Below are 20456 nucleotides of genomic sequence, written 5' to 3' on the forward strand. Positions count from 1 at the left end.
GAATTTAGTCAGTCTCCCTCAGTGTAAAGGACTAAAATGGATGCCGTGTTTAAGTGTTAGCTGGAGAGGATAACCGGCCTAAAACGCTGTGTTCTTGGGGGATTTGTCAAAGCGTTTGGGATTCAGGAAGAAATACCTGCTGTAAAGGGCACTGATGTGCCAGAGACATGAGCTCAGTTTAGCCAGGAGTAAAAACTTCTGTAATTATATCAAACAAAACTAAATGGTGGCCATTTAAACTGAAAAATGACATGTTGCTGAACTGTGTTCCTGAATACCCGAGGTCATTTTAAGTGGCACAGGATGGGTAAAGTTCAGTTTTTTGAAATATAAAGCTACACTAGTTACAATACCAATATTTTATCGTTGTACCAGTCAAAAGAAAAAAGCTACTACAAGACTGGTAGCAATGTGAGAGCACAAGGACTGCAGACAAAGATTTCACCGCTCACCAAGGTTGCAGACACGCTGCCCTATGACTCAGACAAAAGGAGGGACAGAGGACGAGCTGACATTCCCAGCTGAACAATACAGCTCTGAAAGCCGCCCTGAAAACAACCTTATTATAAAAGGACTTCAATTCATCGGTCTTAAGGTCAGTGGAACCCGGCTGGAGTCCTATCCAGCCTTATTAAAGAAACCCAAATTCATATCCGGGGGGAGCTGAATTAATAAACACCAGGGGGCGACATTTCACTCTCTCCTCTATTAGACTGAGACTGTGTAACAGTGATTCACAAAGTTGTGGTTTGACAGTGATGTTATGGAGCAGATCCACGCCACAGAACAATTTTATGAGATAATCTGCCCTTTTTTCCCTCTCCACAGTTACAGATGGAGAGCAGCAGGAGCAGATTTCTCATGATGAACAGCACAGGTGGGAAGGTTAGTCTGCACAAAGCTCTTGGCTACAGAGGCACAGTTAAAAAAAAAAGTTTGAAATAATCGTTTTTAAGACCTTTCCACTCCTTGTTGCATGGCGGTTACTTGGCTACAAAGGAAAAGCATTGAGGCACGTTATTTTTCTGCATAACACAAGGCAAACAAAATTAGATCACGGCAAAGATGGAATCATGTGTGCTTATAACGTCAGCCCATGGGTATAAATACAAGATTTATCAGTCTATCAACCGGTTTGCTGTCTCAGCCCGTCCACATGTTGATAGTGCAGGTTTACAAAGCAACATGTATAAGCTTGTAAGTATCCTTGAGGTTCTGGTCTTAAGCTCGTAGGGAAGGTAAGCTGCATTTTCATGCAATAAACATGCAAATGACTTTCAATGTGCTTGGACACATTACTGGGCATTAGTGACATGCCCATTTGTCCTACCCCAAAATATCTGTCCAGCTCTCTCTGGGTGCAGAGGTGGAAGCCCTATTGACAATATTATAACAGTTTTAAAGGCCAAATATATACTGATATGCATATATTCTCTTAGAACTACAGGCCTCGTTCAAGCATGTCATTCCACAATTTCTAATATGTGACTTTCCGACTGGCATAACTTCATTTGTTCAACACGGATATGGATTTACTGTGGCAGGACTTACTTGGCTGCATCTCGGAGGTCGATGACGCTCCTGGTTTTACCTACACCGTCTTTGAAGTTGGTCTGATTGGCTACAGTTAAAGTCCCGTTCCTTGTTATGAAATCAGGGAAGCACCGCTGAAGGACTGAAACACAACATTTTTTTTTTTTTTTGTCTTTAGTGGCTTGTTCAACAAATAATGGAGGTACCATCTGTGGCGTTTCAGCTGGAGATTCACTTACAAGGTCTGCTTGGCACAATCATGGAGGGGCAGTCTTCATCTCGTAAGACTTGTGCAACTGGCTGAAAGGGGAAAAAGGGACGCATTAAGGCAAACAATGGGAAACAATAAGAGATTTATCATTTACTATTCATTCATTACAGGCGTCATTATAGTCAGGGAGTAAACTGCCATAAACCTGCTAAACTGTAACATACTGTATACTCACCGACCCATGCCCCCGTTTTTATTTCCTTTCTTTTCCATTCAATTAACTGATTTTTCCACCGTTTTATTTTAATGTCCTGTATGTTTCTGTATTTGATTTATTGTGATTATGTATAGTGTCGCTGCCATATATAATTCCAGTTAGGGACAATATTTTGATCCTGAGTAAATTCAGTTTACTTACCTTTTTAACAATAAAGCCACCTTTGATGCCCTATATAAACCTTAACATAAATTCACAGTGTAGACTAGAGAGTCGTAAATAGCACCAGTCTCATGTAGGTTAACAACATGGCTTCAGGAGAATAATAAATAAGTTGATTCTATTCTGAAAATATAATCTTTAGTATATATTTGTGGTTGTTAAAACACTGTAATCACTGAAAATGAAAAGTCAGTAGAGTAATACAGATCTACAGTGTTACAGTGGTATTATTATTATTTAACAGGACCAAGAAGCCAGCGGTGGCAACAGAGCTAAATAAAGACCGACATCGCTGAACAAGACGCGCTGGTGGTGAATCCTGTCTGATGTAACACTGCCAGACTTCATAATGTGGGAGGCTACGTCAATTCAGTTCAAACGGAATTACCATGTTGTTATGTGCTCCCACACACACACACACACACACACACACACACACACACACACACACACACACACACACACACACACACACACACACACACACACACACACACACACACACACACACCATCTCACTTTCTGATTCTTACACACCATCACACCATCACAGCTGACGAATATCAGCGTCACCGGCGCCGAGCTGCTGCCAGCCGGCAGAGCGGAGCTGTGATCTACATCAGCGGATCCATCTCACTTCCTCCAGTCTCTCGCAGCACGACAAACGACCCTGCCATTACCATGACTGTTCTGATAAAACATTGACAAAATCTGACGCCTAATGCACTATATCGGCTATATATACATATATATATATATATTTTAAAGTTACACTAGGCATGGTTTTCTTGTAAAAAATACCCCCGTCTTCTCAGCCTAAATCACACAGTGGGGCTGCAATAAAGAAGAGTGCCCCATTCCCTCTAATTAAGACCCAGTAGATTCACTCTTTTTGCCAAAATGAAATCCTGGTGGCAGGTATGGGACACTTCTCTGCCCACAGTAAGTGACTAATCGAAACTTGAGAGTGAAATACAAAGTGTCTCCTGACCTAAACAGCAGCAGGCGAGCACTCTGCCCAGAGAAAGCTGAACTCACCAATGATCTTTTGCCTCTATTGTCCCGTTGGTATCCTTTGATATAATCTGATCACAGACCAGCCGGTTGGCTAACATGAGCGGGCTGCGTGCAGTTTACTGTTGTAACGTTACATGATTTCTGGGTATTTAAGTTCAAAATTTTCAATAAGTTATCTCTCGCTGCCATTTGGAGTCGCCAGCGTGTGAAATTGCCTGGTGCAACATTAAATTTTCAGATGAAGTTTTCAGTGACATTATCTATTCTAGAGACTAAGTTGGTGTTGTTTACATTCAGAGTTACAGCCAGCAGAGGCAGCATATAATATTCAGCCTCCAAACAATCTGGATTGCATATACAACTGCAAGAATATGGGCTGTCCAACTTGTATGGTCCTTCCTTGGAATGCTTTATTTATGGCAGCAAGCTGTGATGTATTCCTCTATGGATTGCTACAAAAGTACACAGCCAGTCTTTGTTTATTCAGTATGCATGCATGGTGTGCAATAGATACATACTGTTTATATTACTCACTCAGTTGGCAAGTAAGACACAGTGACCGCTAACGTGGCTCTCACCTTTTTGGGATTGTCGAAGCCCGGCTTGCAGAATTGCTTGTAATATTCCCAGTAGCTTTTGTTGTACCTGTAGTTGTACTGCATGTCCAGGTATGTGGCAAATCTGTCAGGGCACTTGGAGACACAGAGCTGGGGAAACAGCACGCTCTCTTAATGAGAAAGCCCATCAATCTTGCATAATCAAGCATGGAGGAAAAGTTGAAGAGGAGCATAAAGCATCGAAATGTCTGCTGCTTGAAGGGGCTTCAGTCAGTCTCTTACCTGGGTTGTAGGGCACTGGAGGTTAATTAGAACTGCAGGATTGGCACATTGCAATATGTTGAAGTAGAATAATATGGCTTTGTTTCTGTGGAGACAAATGAGGAAGGCAAAGAGAGGAACCGCATTAGAAGGCTGCACTCACCGGATTCGAAAGATTGAGAAATCTGTCCATTAATGAGTATTTCTCTGTAATGTTTTATCAGCAAGTATTCACACGCACAGCAAAGCTTCTAATAATTAACCACAAACCATTTCCATACATCGTCGTCACGGCCGTTCGTCGGCGTAAAGATAACAATGGAAAGCAGACAGAAAAATTGCTGGGCATAATTATTCCGGTATGAATTGAAAAGCAGATATTTTTCGACTCACGCATTGGGAGTCCCCTGCTGGCCACAGAACTGGCCGTGGCTGTCGGTGGGATAGACCACCTTCCTGGGGTCGCCATGGATCCAGGCTGAAAACACACCACAACATGTTTCATTTAGTGGGCGCTTTAGCATTTTTTCCAAAGCACCTTACAGCGCTGTGAGTGCATGCATTTTTAGCATGGGCGGCACCATGGGACTCAAACTCCTAATCCTGGCAGTGTTATTGCCATGTTCCACCCACTGAGCTACACAGGCCGACTCATTAGCCTCCTTTCCAGCCCCTTCGTGGTCCTAAATGACGCATGCTATCACTCCGAGTGTGTATGAATCACACAGCTTTCTGTGTAATAGAGCATCACCTAATGACATAAACCCATAGCTGGATCCTTAAGATTAAAGCAGGTTGTGTAAAATCAATAGTTTAGTGCTGTGAGTGCAGCCAGGAAGGGAAAGTGTGTCTGTATGCGGATAACAAATAACCAACATAACTAACAAAAGACTATTATGGAAACTTATTTAAGTTGGAACACTGTGCACACGCATATTGATTGAGAAGGAACGTCTACACACACAAAAAAAAAAAATCAATTTTAAGTCTTGGTAATCCAATTTAATTTGTTCTGTACTGTCACTGCTTCTCTATACAGCAGCCGGAGTTACCCAGAAATTCAATTTACCAAGCGATCCTTTGTGTATCATTTGTTTGCCTAACCTGAACAAGACTGTGCAAAGACCTTCCACCTCCTTGCCAGTCAATGAAGCATTGTGCTGAACATGGGACCGCGTAATAAAAGCAGTCTGTGCCTCTCCAACACAAAACCCGGATGATGAAGCAGGAACGTTACGCACAGGGGCAGAGGACGAGCGAGGAGAGAGACCGAAAAGTTCTTCAGCTGATTGCGGACATGCCAGTGTCTATTTGAAGTCACATTCATTGTCGTGGCTGCGGCTCTTTTAAAGTAATTGGGCAACAGTGAGTCCTTCCCATGCCCAGATTGAGACGTGACTCCACTGACAACAAGCTGGCAGGGGACAGCGCTCTGGCGACGGCATCGGGATTGCATTTCCCTAATTTAGGATGTACATATGTGTGTGTGAACGAGGGAGGAAAGATACGTGTGCTCAGGGGTGTTGGCCGTGTTACAAGGTGTGTGAGAGAGGGAGAGAGAGAGGGGGGGGGGAGAGAGAGAGAGAGAGAGAGAGAGAGAGAGAGAAACAAAGGGAGAGAGCAAGAAGGAGAAAAAGGAAGGGGGAAATAGAGAAAGAGAGAGAAGGGGGAATGGGAGAGAGAGAAAGAGAAAGAAAGGAAGGGAGAAAGAGAAAAAGAAAAGCAGTAATAGAAAGAAAGAGGGAGAAAGAAAGGGAGAAAGAGGGAGAAAGAAAGGGAGAAAGAGGGAGAAAGAAAGGGAAAAAGAGATAAAGAGAAAGACAGAAAGGGAGAAATAGAGAGAGCAAGGGGAAGAGAAAGAAAGAGGGAAAGAAAGGGAAAGAGTCAAAGGAAATAGATATATAGAATAGAATAGATATATAGAGAGAACAAAGAGAGAGAAGCGAGGAAATAGAGGGAAAGAAAGGAAAGAGAAGGGAGAAATAGAAAAAGAAAAGCCGGGAGAGAAAAAGAAAGGGAGAGAGAGAGAGAGAGAGACAGAGAGAGAGTGAGGAGAGAGCGAGAGGGAGAGAGAGAGAGAGAGAGAGAGAAAGAAAGAGAAAGAGAGAGAGAGAGAGAGAGGGGAATAGAGAAAGAGAGAGGAACAAAGGGAGAGAGCAAGAAGGAGAAAAAGGAAGGGGGAAAGAGAAAGAGAGAGAAAGGGGGAATGGGAGAGAGAGAGAAAAAGAAAGAAAGGAAGGGAGAAAGAGAAAAAGAAAAGCAGTAATATAAAGAAAGAGGGAGAAAGAAAGGGAGAAAGCGAGAGAAAGAAAGGGAAAAAGAGATAAAGAGAAAGACAGAGAAAGGGAGAAATAGAGAGAGAAGGAGGAAGAGAAAGAAAGAGGGAAAGAAAGGGAGAGAGTCAAAGGAAATAGATATACAGAATAGAATAGATATATAGAAAGAGAGAACAAAGAGAGAGCAGCGAGAAATAGAGGGAAAGAAAGGAAAGAGAAGGGAGAAATAGAAAAAGAAAAGCAGGGAGAGAGAGAAAAAGAAAGGGAGAGAGAGAGAGAGAGATCAGAGACAGAGAGAGAGCGAGGAGAGAGAGAGAGAGAGAGAGAGAGAGCAAGAAGGAGAAAAAGGAAGGGGGAAATAGAGAAAGAGAGAGAAAGGGGAATGGGAGAGAGAGAAAGAGAAAGAAAGGAAGGGAGAAAGAGAAAAAGAAAAGCAGTAAGAAAGAAAGAGGGAGAAAGAAAGGGAGAAAGAGAGAAAGAAAGGGAAAAAGATAAAGAGAAAGACAGATAGAAAGAGAGAACAAAGAGAGAGAAGTGAGAAATAGAGGGAAAGAAAGGAAAGAGAAGGGAGAAATAGAAAAAGAAAAGCAGGGAGAGAGAGAGAGAGAGAGAGAGAGAGAGAGAGAGAGGGGCGGCGGGGCGATCCACATGACTGCCGTGGCCTCGGTCAGTTGCAGAGAACATGGATTCTCTTCACACATGAGCGAACTAAGTGGCTTCGAGGAAATTTGGACGGGGAGATTTGGAGGAGGGCGGCAGAGGGAGCGGCTGCTGAACGCTGGTCAGAGCTCAACAGAGAGATCAAAGCAGGTTAACTACCATGATCACCTCTCCAGTCAGGACGCAAACAGAGAGAGCCGTACAAACTTCAGCTGCACTGTAAACTCCCACTTATTAAAAGAATAGGCCATTCTCTGGGGAACTGCATTTCTCAACTCCCCCGCATTTTTCACAATCAGACATTTTGTTGCATAACCCACCATGAAATGATGAAAAACTCCCCTCGGAGTGTTGGTACATCCTGTGGAGGGGAGCAGGTCCATTTTGTTTGTAGGAAGCAGAGGTTTTGTCGAGATAAAAGTTAGCCAGAAACTACCAAACTCAAGGAAACAACACAGACAGAGCAAACACTCTCCACCCACCTACCACACATTCACTATTAGTCTAAATCTTGCGCGCTGACTCTTCCCACCCTTTATAATTATGTTTGGTATGCCTTGGCAGAACAGGATGAAGAGTGAGCAACTCACACTTCCAGACCAGAGAACATATCACCACCATACTGTGTGTGTGTGTGTGTGTGTGTGTGTGTGTGTACGTGCGTGTGATGTGTGTTTGTTGTTTTGAAACTTCAACTGATGAAATCAGCAGCAATGTGTCAAACTCACCCACGGTACCCAGAGCGATGTAGCCGAGGATGACAATGATGAAGATAACACAGCACACCACATCAGTGCAGCTCCTGCAGGAAAAAAAAAGTTCAACAAATAAAGATAGGTGGCATGGGGAAATGGAGATAAAAAGAAATATGGATAGAAAATATGGTGGATGATCGTAACACAGCACAACATCAGTGAAACCCGGTTTACAATATCATGAGCAGATACATTTTTAATATGGGCGACCTCAGAGGGAACTGGACCATCCATCCTGGCAAAGAGGTGGAGAGAATTAGATAGAAGACAGAGAGTATAACTCAGAGTAATGAGTAGTAGATTTGTTTTGGGGCATATTTAAAGCTACAATATGCAACTTTCTGACATTAAACAATAAATAAATAAGATATATTATACATTATCTGTCTGTGAAACAGTCCACACAAAACACGCACATCCAAATGCAAATATAGGTGCTGGACAGATGAAAGAACACCGAAATAGCAACAGTAGAGTCCGCACACTATAAACTCCCTTTATGACTTTAATAACCACATCACAAGTAACGTTTCTAGCCCGTTGCTCTTCTTCAGACGACACCGTCAGACAGCAGGTCATAGCAACAACAACAGTGATAGAAAGCAGTAAGACCAATAGAGGTCGAAAACACTGCTGCAATTAAACACCAAGAGAGCCTCTTTCCAGTGTCCAGTGAATGACAAGTGGCGTGAACTTGACCGACTGAGGGGGAGGACAGTGGGACTAACAATACACTTCCTGCCTCAAGGTGAAAAGTTGCATATTATTTCCTTAGTTTGTTGGGAATCCAAAGCCATGAGGTAGCGACTGCATGGCAAGTGAGTTTGAGCTCTAAATCTGGGTGCAGTATTTGCTACCAGGCAAGACAAGGTGCCATCTGTAGACTCAGTTCTCAGAGAAACTGTAGCAGAGCTCCATTGACTTTCTAATGAGACTCTGAATCCCCCCCAGAGTTAACTGTCCCTATAGGCACACTGACAGCTAGTTTGAAGATTGTCTCTCTCTATACAGTGGCCTCAGCCTGCTGGTTTAGAGCAGGGATTCTCTCTCTCTCTCTCTTGCTCCGTCTCTCCCTCCCTCCCAGCTTTCTTCCCCTCCTCTCCGCCCCGGGAGGAGAGGAGCTGTCAGCCCGGCCCCGTCGCAGCCCTCTTTCAAAACCTTTCACACTCTGACTACTGAGCCCAGCCCTGAAATAAAGGCAAGTTCAATCCACTGTGCACAGTACCATACAAAGGACATACTCCTAACACCATACGCTACACAAATTGACTTGAGACCCTCATCCCCTCCAGCTATCAACCCTTCTCCTCTTTCATCCGGAGGAGCAAAGCCAATGTCAAGAGGAGGCCCGGGCTTAGAGACGCGACGGCGTTTCCTCTGTGCAATTCTTTGAAGAGCGGCTTGTCCTTGTTTTGTATGCAGCATGGTGACACTGTTCCATCCAGACGCCACATATGCGCGCTGCTTTTCAGCCTCCAAATACCATTTCATGATTAAATAGCAGATGGTCATGAGAAACTAGAGCCACTGATGCACACAGAGAATATCAATTGAAGAGCAACCCATATTAGGCGGGATAAAACTACTTAAACACGGAGAAACACAGACAGCAAAGCACTTGAATTAAGATACAAACACGTTGGTTTAATGCACTTCTATTAAGATACAAACATGCCCATTTAAACTGTTTGCCAAGCGCAGCCTCTTAGACAGATTTAGGGGCCATTGTACAGTTTAAGCTCTGCATCACAAATTATCCCGGAATGTGTGGAAGTGCAGTTGCAATTAGGCACAAATGTTTATGGTCTTGCATTAATACTGTAGGTAATTGCGCCAACGCTTGCAGTCCATGGTAATGAGCTGCTGTGGGAGGTTGGGCTTGTTGAACTTAGCATTATAGAGGATTGAGATTCCTCCCTGTCCCAACAGTACCTGTAATAGGCCTATTTCCTCTTGGCAGAGTAAGATGAGTCCATTATCACCAATCTTATCTGAATTACATTAAGCCTGCAGATACCATACTTTATCTGCGAGTCCAATATGTGATATCTCCACACATTACTGCGGCCACACATCCCTTTGAGCCGATAATAGCCGGCCCATATAGACCATCTGCTCTGCGTCTTTCAGGCAAACACCCCATTATCAGCCAAAACCTGTAATACATCACATTTGACAACACAGGCTCAACAAATGACTTCTTTCCGTATGAAATAAGCATTAGAGACTTGTGACACATATCTTGGTGAAAGCCACTTTTCTGTGGGCACCGCAATTATTATTTCAGAGCAAACCAGGGAACAAAGGAAGCAGAGGAGGACACGGCTCTACCTGGTAAAGACGGCCATAGTTTTGTGTGGATGGATTTACATGATGTGAGAGTATGAACAGGACCTGAAGCACCACCAGCAAAGCCGTCTCTAATATTATGCATATTATTAACAAAGGGAGACAAGGGAGTACTATCTCACTCATTCAAAAAGAACAAGGGGGAAGAGCTGTCTGGGTTGCCATGGCGATGGCTGGATTCCTTGTCTTTGAATCCCTCTGCATCCTTTAGCTGGGAGTCGAGTTAGCAAGCAGTCAGCCGAGCATCATGGGCCGATTCGTGGAGGAGATCTGAGGGGTGGGGGATCCAAACGCCGACCTTCCCTCTCCTCCACCTTAAAGTGACTGTGAGGTCCGTCTCGTATCCGACACGACCGCATCGCTGAGACAAAGTGCAAGCGCAGCTAATACAGAGTCGTCTCCGAGGCACGAGGCAAAGGTGAGCGCTAAAGGGGAAGCTGACAAAGTGAGGGGAAGGGGAAAACAAGCGTGCTTCGTTCTCTTATCTCGGAAAAGCAGGCCGCATCGACTGCAAATGCGATCCAAAATATAGCCAGACTGCAAAGCCCCTTCGCGATTCCTACCTGGCCTCGTCTCCAAGACTTCAAATCTCCTCAGATGTCACTTAAACATGGACCAAAGTGCTGCCCTGCTTGTGTACTGTGGTGGCAGGCAGTGCTGCTTTGAATAGTTAAGTGTTGTGGGGAGCAAAAAAAAAAAAAAAAAGTGTGGTGTGCTGGCAGCCCTGTCAGTGCCATGAGAAACTTTGCGTCACAGCGTTATATTCGAAGGGCTGATAGCTCTGTGGGAGCCAAGGTGACACAGATGACAACGGGTGCCACAGAATAGCGTAGGTGCCATTCTGCTGTGAATCCGCCAGACTGTCCCCACATTGTAACAGGCATTAATAGGAAGAGATCTTCGGAGGGACTTTTTCACACAGGGGCATTTCTCACAGTCGAGAGGGATATTGGTTTGAATCCGTTTAGCTTTCCTGATGAACACAAGACTCCTTTTCGAACGTTTGGCATGCGTGTGTTGTGGCAAGAGAGGGAACTCGATCTGTAGTTGAATCAGTGTAGCGATTGCAGATTTATAATGCATAACACTGTGACAGAACACCACAGAACGCATTATTACATTGCAGTGCGACTGTGCACTTGCGCTTCATCCACATATATTTTTACTCCCACGGCATCAGCGACTGCCAATGCATTATATTATTTATAGCAGGAGCCAGGTTGAATTAGCTCTACACCATGTCCACTTCTGTCTGGCCTTCAGAGGACTGCTCAATAACCACAGATACGGTTACTTCATTTAGGCGTCGGGGGCTTGTACAAAAACAAGACGACCGCAGAGCCGGTTCTCTCCCTCTTCTCATTAAGAAAAAGCCTCTGAGCCACAGAAACATCAAAGTATCCTTGGTGCCTTCACCCAGCTGTAGGAGTGAAATGGGCTGGAGAGGGTGGGATAAAGAGACACGGGAGGACCGAAACATGCCTTCACAGCAGCCTGCCACACTGACACTGAATGTAAAAGAGATAAGAACCCGCATGATCTCTGAAAATGACAAAATCATCAAGGAAGGCCTGTGGTGACACCCTAAAGGGGTTTCTGCTTTATTGCAGCATACTAATGTGGTTCTTCATTGTCTTGAAGAAGACAAGCTATCTTAAAATGTAGAGTTCATTTCTAAAACACTATACAGTATATCTTTTTGTTGGGGGAAAAGAATCACTACCTACTGTAAATCTTATAATTCATTATCTCTAAATGTAGAGGATCAAGTTACAGTGTTATCATTTTGTCAGTCAATGACTTAAGTTACCTCTTATCCTTTAAAAAGTAAAATAATGTGTTTTCATTTTGTTCTATCAGTCACTATGTAAGAGTGAGAAACTTTTTGAACACTATTTTGTAACAACTCTTCAACTAAAACTGAAAATGCAAAGAGTTACAAACCAATGCAAAGAGTAACAAACCCATGCAGAGAGTAACTAACTGTGATATGTATTGAATTGCAGCCCTCAACAGGCAGATATCAGACTCCAGTGAAGCAGGAGATGAGCTACCTTGCTGCTGCCTGATAAAACAGGAGACATTTCACTACAGTATCTCCCTGTAACATCTCCCAGTGGTGTGTGGACTACATCTGTTTTGGGTGTATCTGGCTGGTTAATAATGTGTGTCATTGGGCTAACTCCAGCCACCAGCTTGACTAATGGCCATTGATCTGGGTGGTGGAGTGGAGAGAGCTGCCAGCACTCTGCCTCGATCTTTATTAACACTGCATGACAAATGATCAATCTATCAGCGCTCAGAGAGGGGTGTGTGCCAAAAAGCTTATACAACGGGCAAAATCAATACTATTCTATGAAAAAGAGAGAGACAGAATCAGATGTCAGATGACAGTGTTATGGTTAAGGCACCTCTCTTGCTGTATTTTGGTGATACACCAAAAATAAATAAATAAAAAATAACGGAAAGGTATGAAGGTTAGACTTTTGTTTCACACAATGGCTGTGCATAAACCACTTACAAATACTGGCTTTCCATTGATTTTATTGTTTTTATCATCTCTGTTTAACTTCTTTCTGTATATTTTCTGTTCTTTTATATTGTGTTCTTTTAACAAATTGTTGTTGCTCTTGTACATTTGTGATTATCCTGCTGTCGCTCTTTTTGTGAAGCACTTTGTACCCTTTGGTTTCGAAAAGTGCTATATAAATAAAGTCTTACTTACTTAACATTTTAATATTAACAAAAATTGTAGACTGCTTACAGCTGGAGACACCACTAACATTCAATTTGCAACTTTGTAAGCATCACTGCTTGAAAACCTATTTGTTCCTCTAATGCAATTACACCAACAGAAATTGCTTTCTCTGCCATCCACAAACAAGAAGAAGTGGGAAATGGAAATTTTTATGTTTTAACAGTTAGCATAAAAGAATGCCATGCATATTTCCAGTGATGTGTTTATAAAATATGTTGGTAATGCACTGGACTTTCATTGTGCATTGTATGTATTGTATGTAAAAAAATATCTTATGAAATATCTGTATTTTGGATGTTTCCCCATACAGCGCCATATCATTATATGTAAAAGTAAGGCTGGTGGTGTTAAGTGTGTGCAATACCTGTTATGAACAGGTCCTCTGAAGGTTGGGTCAAACTTGCGTGGCTCACCTGTAAGACAAGCAGATCATGGTGTGGTTAGTTTATGTAAAGAGTGTGGAACCGTCAACAAACAGAAACAGAATTAAAATCAACTGATTCATTCTTAGAAATCCAGAGTGCATGTACAGTAGTTGACAACTGTGGCGAGTTGTACTTTTCTGCTGAATAACAAAGATCAATGAGAGAAAAATCAAATAATTGTGCTGCCACACATAACAGTGTTTGGTCCACTAATAACACAAGATAAAACATTGTATTTAAGGCCTTTCTGCTTTCTTGGACAGAGGAGTTTAGAGCAAAAGTGAACATGGAAGTGAGAGCGAGGCTGACGTGGAAAAGGTCATGAGCAGCATTTCAGCCCATGACTCCACAAGTACACGGCTCACACCTTTGCCTGCTGCGGCATTTAACTGTCCAGGACAAACTAACTAGGCCATTTCACAGCACAGGTCTCCCTAGCAGCGCCGGGCCGAAGAGGGATGAGCATACTAAGCTGCAGCGGTGAGAAGCAAAACAATGTAGCCGATACAGACTGGTAATAAATCATTTTAACAACTCTAAAAGGAAACAACTTATCTGGGTCACAGTAAGGAATCCCCACTTGACCCGGCGGAGTAAATACTGAACCACAGTTGCAAGCACCTCCGTCACCCAAGGGGGCTAAGTCTATCTGTGGGCTGTTCATGAGTAGCTGCCGCTTGGGCGCCCGAGTGCCTCCATGCATGTATGTTCGTCTGTACCCCAGTTGAGACAAAGTATGACGCGTTCCTGAGGACATATTAATCATCGCACATGGAGTGTAATATCTCAGAGCAGCTGGGGCAGACTTAGGGGCAGCATGAGTGGGCCTATCTCCCATCTGCCCATTTTCCATACTGATCCTGTTCACAGACTTGGAGCTAGCCTTGCTTATAAAAAATGTGAGGAATGAGCGCGCCGCACTACACACTTTACTTTCTCGCTAAGCTCTTGCAAATCTGGTGGGCCTGTTCCGAATGTACTGTAAAAAATCGTATAACTCTAGATTAGTCGTGAATTTAAAAATGGATTGTAAAGCGAGTATTTCTCCAAGAAGATATACTGAAATGCCAGGATGATATACAGTGATTTCCATGAATGAGTGAGTATTCGTGGGGAAAATACTTCTTGGTTAGTAGGGCATTAAAAAAGGTCCTCACAGACGCTCAAGAGCCGTGGCGGACTTTTACTCCACTGATTCAACTGGTTACCTGTGAAATCACTTTCAAAATCCTGCTCTTCCCCTTCAAGTCCTTCCACAATGAAGCCCTTTCATCTCTGAAATGCTCTAACCTCACTAACTCCCCTCCATTCCCCCTGCTGTGCTGACCACAGGTTCCTCAACATATATATAGGGGCAGCGGTGACCTGAAGGATAGAGAAGCCGGCTTGGGACCGAGGGGTCACCGGTTAAAATCCCTGAGCACAACAGCAAAATAAGGGCAGGGAAAGTGACTCTCCGTCAACAACGACCACTGAGCTGCCCTTCAGCCCAGTGGTCAGCAGTATAGGAAACTGTGCGTGAATGTGAAGCGGTGCAGAAAAAGAGCATGCATGCTCACAAAACATTTCCCCGGATAGAAAAAGGTTTAAAAAAACAACATTCCCAGCACAAGCCTCTGCACCAGAGGGCCTTCAGTGCTTCTGCTGCCCCAGAACTCATTCCTCTTCTCTCTCCATAACTCTTGAAAGGCACTTTTTTAAAACTTCATATTGTAACTTCTTGTTGTTAACGATACCTTGCAACCGTGCATGAGGGTGAAATTAACCAACACAATAAAAAAACAACATAATACCCGCTGCGTGTCAGTGTTTTGCTTCAGAATGGATTGAAAATTGAAGTGGCAGTTGCTGGGTTCTTTACACACGTGAATAAAATACTAAAACGGAAGGGTTAGCATGTAGAAGATACTGCTGAATCATGCTACTTCTGTAAGCTTATGCACAAGAGTGAGTGTGGAAGAAAATTCAACATATGTATTAACAGCTGAACCGGGGTCACTCCAGGGAATGTAAGGTTTCATGATGTATGGTCACCTCACTGTAACCCTTGTGCCATAACTTACTATGCCAGAGGTCTTGTTGTCAGAGTGGCTCCTGGATGTTTCCGAGATGTCTATGGAGGCTCTAACTTAAGAGATAACGTGTTGCTTTTACTCTACTTTGGTGACCTGTTCTAATGTCAGCACATTCTGTACGTCCTTGGAAGATACATAAAGGGCTGGTTAAATCTCTTCCTCTTTGAAGAAGTGTATGTAGCCTCCTACTGTGTGCATCTCTTCCTCTCATGAGACTCCTTTTAAGAAATATATATTCAAGTAAGACGAACCTCTGACTCCAGAACATTTCTTCAACAAATTGCCGTTGTCGGCAGGATCCCAATACAGCAAACACGGGCAAGTAAGAATTTTTATTCGTCTTGTCCGGGTAATGCTTGACGGGATCCAAAAGAACTAGCACTCGAGTGAGCTTTTATGTTGGGGGCGCCCCTCTGTGTGAGCTGGTATCTAGGAAACTCAATAAGGAGCTAGGGGGATGAGCTTCATCTAGGAAACTTAACAGAACTAGATGGAAAAGCTAAACCTAAGAACTCAGTGGGCTAGAATGCAGCAGCTTTATCTTACTTGATATCGGTCCATTATCGGATGGAAGAGCTTTGACCAGAAAATCTTTGACTGCGCCTGCAAGTGGCAGTGAGATCTGATATAAATATCTGATCAAGAGCAATCAGGATTAAGGGAAGAGTCGATATGAGCAGGAGGATAGAACTATTACGGAAATAAACATATGGGTTCACTCACAAGGTGCAATTGGAAATAAGAGTCAAAAAGAGGTTTTGCATTGAATGTATACACCCTCCCTTTGCGTGTGAAGAATGCATGAATTAGGCATGGACTTCTTTTTTTTTGCATGAAAAGATGACATATCTTCTCCTATGTGAAAATTACTGTGTAGTGTTAACATTTCCTGTTATAAGCCTTTAAACCTTTCAGATTGAAAAGAAGAGGAGAGTGGGTTATCAGTAAGTGAAACAACCACAGCTGCGAATTGTAAGTCTCATTTTTTTTTTGTTGATTAATTTAAATGGAATAAGAACAACATGACCGTTCTCTCACTGCTCTGGTTGAAGGGTTGGAACGGTGCCTAGCAGGGAGTGAGAGTTACCTTGACATTTGTAAAGATAAAGACAAAACTTTCTGAGAAGGCATTTCATTGTGCACAGGAGTTCTTGTATGTGTTCATCTTGTTGAATAATGTCAGACTACTAACGAGTGAGTTTTAATGATGTCTTGATGCAATGATGTTTTCACTTTCCTACAAAACGCAATGTGTCAATGCTGGATTTAATGCAATGTTGCTATGCTGTGTTTAATGCAATGTTTTAATGCTGTGTTATGTTGCTGAGTTCCAAGCTATGATTTCTGCTGGGGGTTTAGCGTAAAGTTTTCAAAACTAGATTTAAAATAAGGTTTAATGAGGGATTTTAAACTGTGTTCTACTGCTGAGTTCTTGAGGCCGGTCGATATAAAAATGTTTGATTGACATAGTAGTAGGTGTGTCGGTATAGTCTCAAAATGGGAAAGGGACAGTCAAAGGTAAAGCAGGATTTGCAGTTGGAATTGCCAAAGGCTGAGAAACAGAGGGCAAAACATATTCTGAGGAGCCACAGAAAAGCACAAATTGTTGTTATCCCAGCAGGGTCGCCAGCAGATATTGTAAGCAAAGAATTGGGACAGAATTACGTGATCCCATTCACAAATGATTTGACCAAATGCACACAAGGCTTGTGGCCAATCGAAGGATCTTTTGCCCCAGAAAAGCTAGACTTTGTGGAAGCAACTGTGATAGCTCAGACAAAACAGTTGGCAAGAGTGAGTTCACTGGGTGAGGTGGGAGAAAATGAGAATTAGAGCGCTGGAACTGCCAATTAGTGTATTATTATGGCATTTCTGCTTTATTAGAAAGTGTGCAGTGGAGAGGGACAAGAAATATTGGAGATAGCAGACAACATGCAAGACAGATTACGATTCGACTTCGAACTCATGGTGTCATGAGTACATGGTGTGCACCTTAGCCTGCTGAGTCATGAGGACACTGCTTAGATGTGACTTCAATTTCACTGTCACTGATGCAGTGGGAGCTGCATTAGACTTAATGATTGCTCGCCTTTAATTTGAGGCATTTGATGCGAGAGCCTCAATGCCCCATTCTGTTATGTCCTTGGCATTAAAAATCTTAGTTTACAGCCATCTGTTTGGTTGTCACTGAAAGTCAGTCACTGCAGTTGTGTTTCAGTTCTAAAAATGGGAGATGTTCTGGGTTAAGTGTGTGAATTCCTCAGCCAAGGACACAGTGTCACAGGACCAGGTGCTCACTGCAGCATTTGGAGAAAGAGCTGTCTCAGGCGTAGTATTGAAGATAAGGGGGATGCTACTGAGGAACAATTCTACATTTGGCACTGAAAGAGCTATCCTATATCTGCTTTTATTAGTCTTATATAATGATCACATATATTTCAGTCACGTATCCTTTTCTGGTGAAGAAGAACAAACTGGTTGCACCCAGTCTGATAACCAAACTGTCGGGAAAGATGCGACTTTGTGGCTATTTCTCAAGGCTGACTTGTTTGACTGTATATAGGCTTTATACTATCTCTATTCTCCTGAGAACTACCTGTACCACTGGTGTGCTGTGAACTTTTCTCTATGCTGCATGAATAAACCTTTATAGACAGAAGAACAAAGTTTGTCGTCATTCACAGAACCTAGGAAGATAAGCAATAATCATCCACACTGCTCTGCTATTCAACTAAATAGCCTGTAATGATGAAAACACAGATCAAACACAAATGCATACTGTATGCATCATAGGCATAATAACCCTAATGATACAGACTGAGATATTCATGGCCGAGTTTTCAATGACTTTCAAGGTTTCGTTGCAAGGACTCAAAATTGGCATGTTTTGGAGATGACATTGGTCAAAATTAGACATCACAGAGGCATCATTTTTTACTCATGATCTTGTCAAGTCAAGAAATCCTGGTGAAATCATTAATAATTTAAAACTGCTGCTGTATCGACACAAATCCCCATCACAGGGTTTTCTTCAAGATGTGAAGTGTTGATCCTAGAGCTGAGAGAGCTGAGGCATATTGATGAATTTAGGTGCTATAATTTAATAAAGAAATCAAGTATTTTCAAGGGCATCCATTCATTTTCAAAAACTTTCAAGGCATTTATTTTATTTTCCTCAAATCCACAAACATTCACGGATTTTCAAGGCCTGTGGGAACCCTCTTTGATAAACTCAGAGCCTATGAATCATGCTGCTACTTGGCCCACTACCACTGTGGAAACTTGGGGCTGGTGTGAACACTTTAAGTCAGTCAAAAACCAAAAACCAGGGAGTTAGTATCCCAACTTGCAGTGCAGCTTCAACATGTGAACTGCGGGCCGTTCCAGACCAGTGGGAGCGGAAGTCGGGCCTCTCATGTCGGTGATTGTGCGCTATGTGCTAATAGATATGCGCTATTCCTCTGTGTTTCGCCATTAGTTGCCTCAAGTTGCTTTTATATCCCAGTGGATGTTGCTACAGCTCCATGGCCAGCAGGTTGCATCACATTAACTCACATCAGAGCTAATTAGAGCTACAGCTGCCGGGGGTGAGCCGGGTAGCTAGCTATTGGACCGGGCCTCATGCAAGCTGAATATAAATAGACAAAAAAATCCTTTCATTGATCTTCTTGGGGTGTGTGAATATTCAAAGCACTCGCAGGTCTCCATAGTGCGGGAGCCATTGTGGTAAAAACAGGTTGGTCCATATGGTGGGTAAGAGCTGAACCACACTGAGATCAAGGGGAGCCAGTGGTGAGAGGACAGATTGTGCTGCGGTGAGTGGCAGGGAGCGGAGGTTGTTTCAGGGCCGTGGAAGTGGTCTCTTGATCTGCCTACTGCTTGGGGCCGAGGGGCCGGCCAATATGTCCGACAAGAGGACCGACAGCAAGCACGGCCCCCTGCCAACTGGGTAAAAATGAGGGCAGTCATTACGCCGGTCAAAGCCCAGAATAAGAGACTGTCAATACAATATGATAGAGGGGATTCAAAAACACAATATGTGCTTGTACAGGGGCACTTCTCCATTTGCAAAAGCATTTCACAATGTGGTGTAAAGCAGCCTACAATAATTCTGAAGGATTGAAAACCTCTTGATTCTAACAAAATGATATCCAGTGACAGAGAATGTGCCAATTCAGCAGAAGCCGAGATGTGAATGAGTAAATTTCGCTTTAACTGCTGCTCCTATACTCCACTACATCAGCCTGACTACTTCCACCAGGCTTAATGTACTTTCCTCAGGCTCACAAAACAGATTTCACTCTGGGGCAGAGGGGAGGGGAGGGTGTTTGAAAATCATCAGTGATGCTGGGCCACCGGCAGGCTCTGCATTACATGACGGCTGTTTAGACTGCACTGCAGTCTGCCAGTGCAGGAGATGAGGGTGGTGGACTGGATGTGTGCTGCTGGCTGTGGTCCGGCTGAATGAGGGTCTGTAGTCAACAACATTCGGAAAAAGCCTGGCAGGCATGCTACACTGAGACAGCTAGAGTCACTGTTAGCTCTACTAACCGCTAGTCTCCTCTATTGACACGGTGCTGGCTAATGTCACTGTGTCCTCCTGTGACAGATGGATTTACGCATAACACAACAATCATGGTGGTAATCAAAGCTGGCCTCTAAGGCAATGAGGCTGGATGGGGTGGGGAATTACACATCAGGCTCAGACAAAGGCTTTGGCAGTAATCTTCACTCTCCAGTCCTATTTGCATCTGCAGTTAGTCTGCCATAGCAACCGGGAGTATGGATCAACTTACTGTAGAGTGACGACCTTAACGCGTAAACTAAATCTGTGACAGTCTAGTAAAAGATGGTCCAATGATGTGCTAAAATGCCTACATACCAATGGGTCTTTCATAAAAGCACTCTAAAAAGGTTGAAAGGCAGTGTGACAATGCCTCAATTTGAAGTCGATGCTTCCAGTCAGACAGATTTGGAGCTAGCTGGAGTACTGAGAATCAACTTCAGAGTGCCGGTGCTGGAAGAGAGCCAGATGTAACAACCCGGCATGGCGTGATAAAGCTCAATGCTTCAGGGGGAAAGTCGCAGAAGGTGTTCGTCGCCTTGTATTTCACAATTTGGGGAGAGAGGAAATTGTGCA

At 43.4% G+C, this 20456-nt stretch overlaps 1 protein-coding gene across 1 annotated transcript in view; it reads right to left on the bottom strand.

Moving 5' to 3' along the window:
- Positions 1-20456, bottom strand: part of slc44a5b (solute carrier family 44 member 5b) — a 40242-nt gene that overhangs the window by 9964 nt on the left and 9822 nt on the right. The window contains exons 2-8 of the mRNA XM_078285588.1: positions 13181-13229; positions 7683-7756; positions 4412-4496; positions 4040-4124; positions 3779-3907; positions 1773-1833; positions 1552-1675 (exon numbers count right to left, since the gene is read on the bottom strand). Of these exons, the coding sequence (XP_078141714.1) occupies positions 1552-1675; positions 1773-1833; positions 3779-3907; positions 4040-4124; positions 4412-4496; positions 7683-7756; positions 13181-13229 (607 nt within the window). The remainder of the gene's footprint in view (positions 1-1551; positions 1676-1772; positions 1834-3778; positions 3908-4039; positions 4125-4411; positions 4497-7682; positions 7757-13180; positions 13230-20456) is intronic.

The sequence above is a fragment of the Centroberyx gerrardi genome, chromosome 9 (genome assembly GCF_048128805.1).
Source record: "Centroberyx gerrardi isolate f3 chromosome 9, fCenGer3.hap1.cur.20231027, whole genome shotgun sequence".
Lineage (NCBI taxonomy): Eukaryota > Metazoa > Chordata > Actinopteri > Beryciformes > Berycidae > Centroberyx > Centroberyx gerrardi.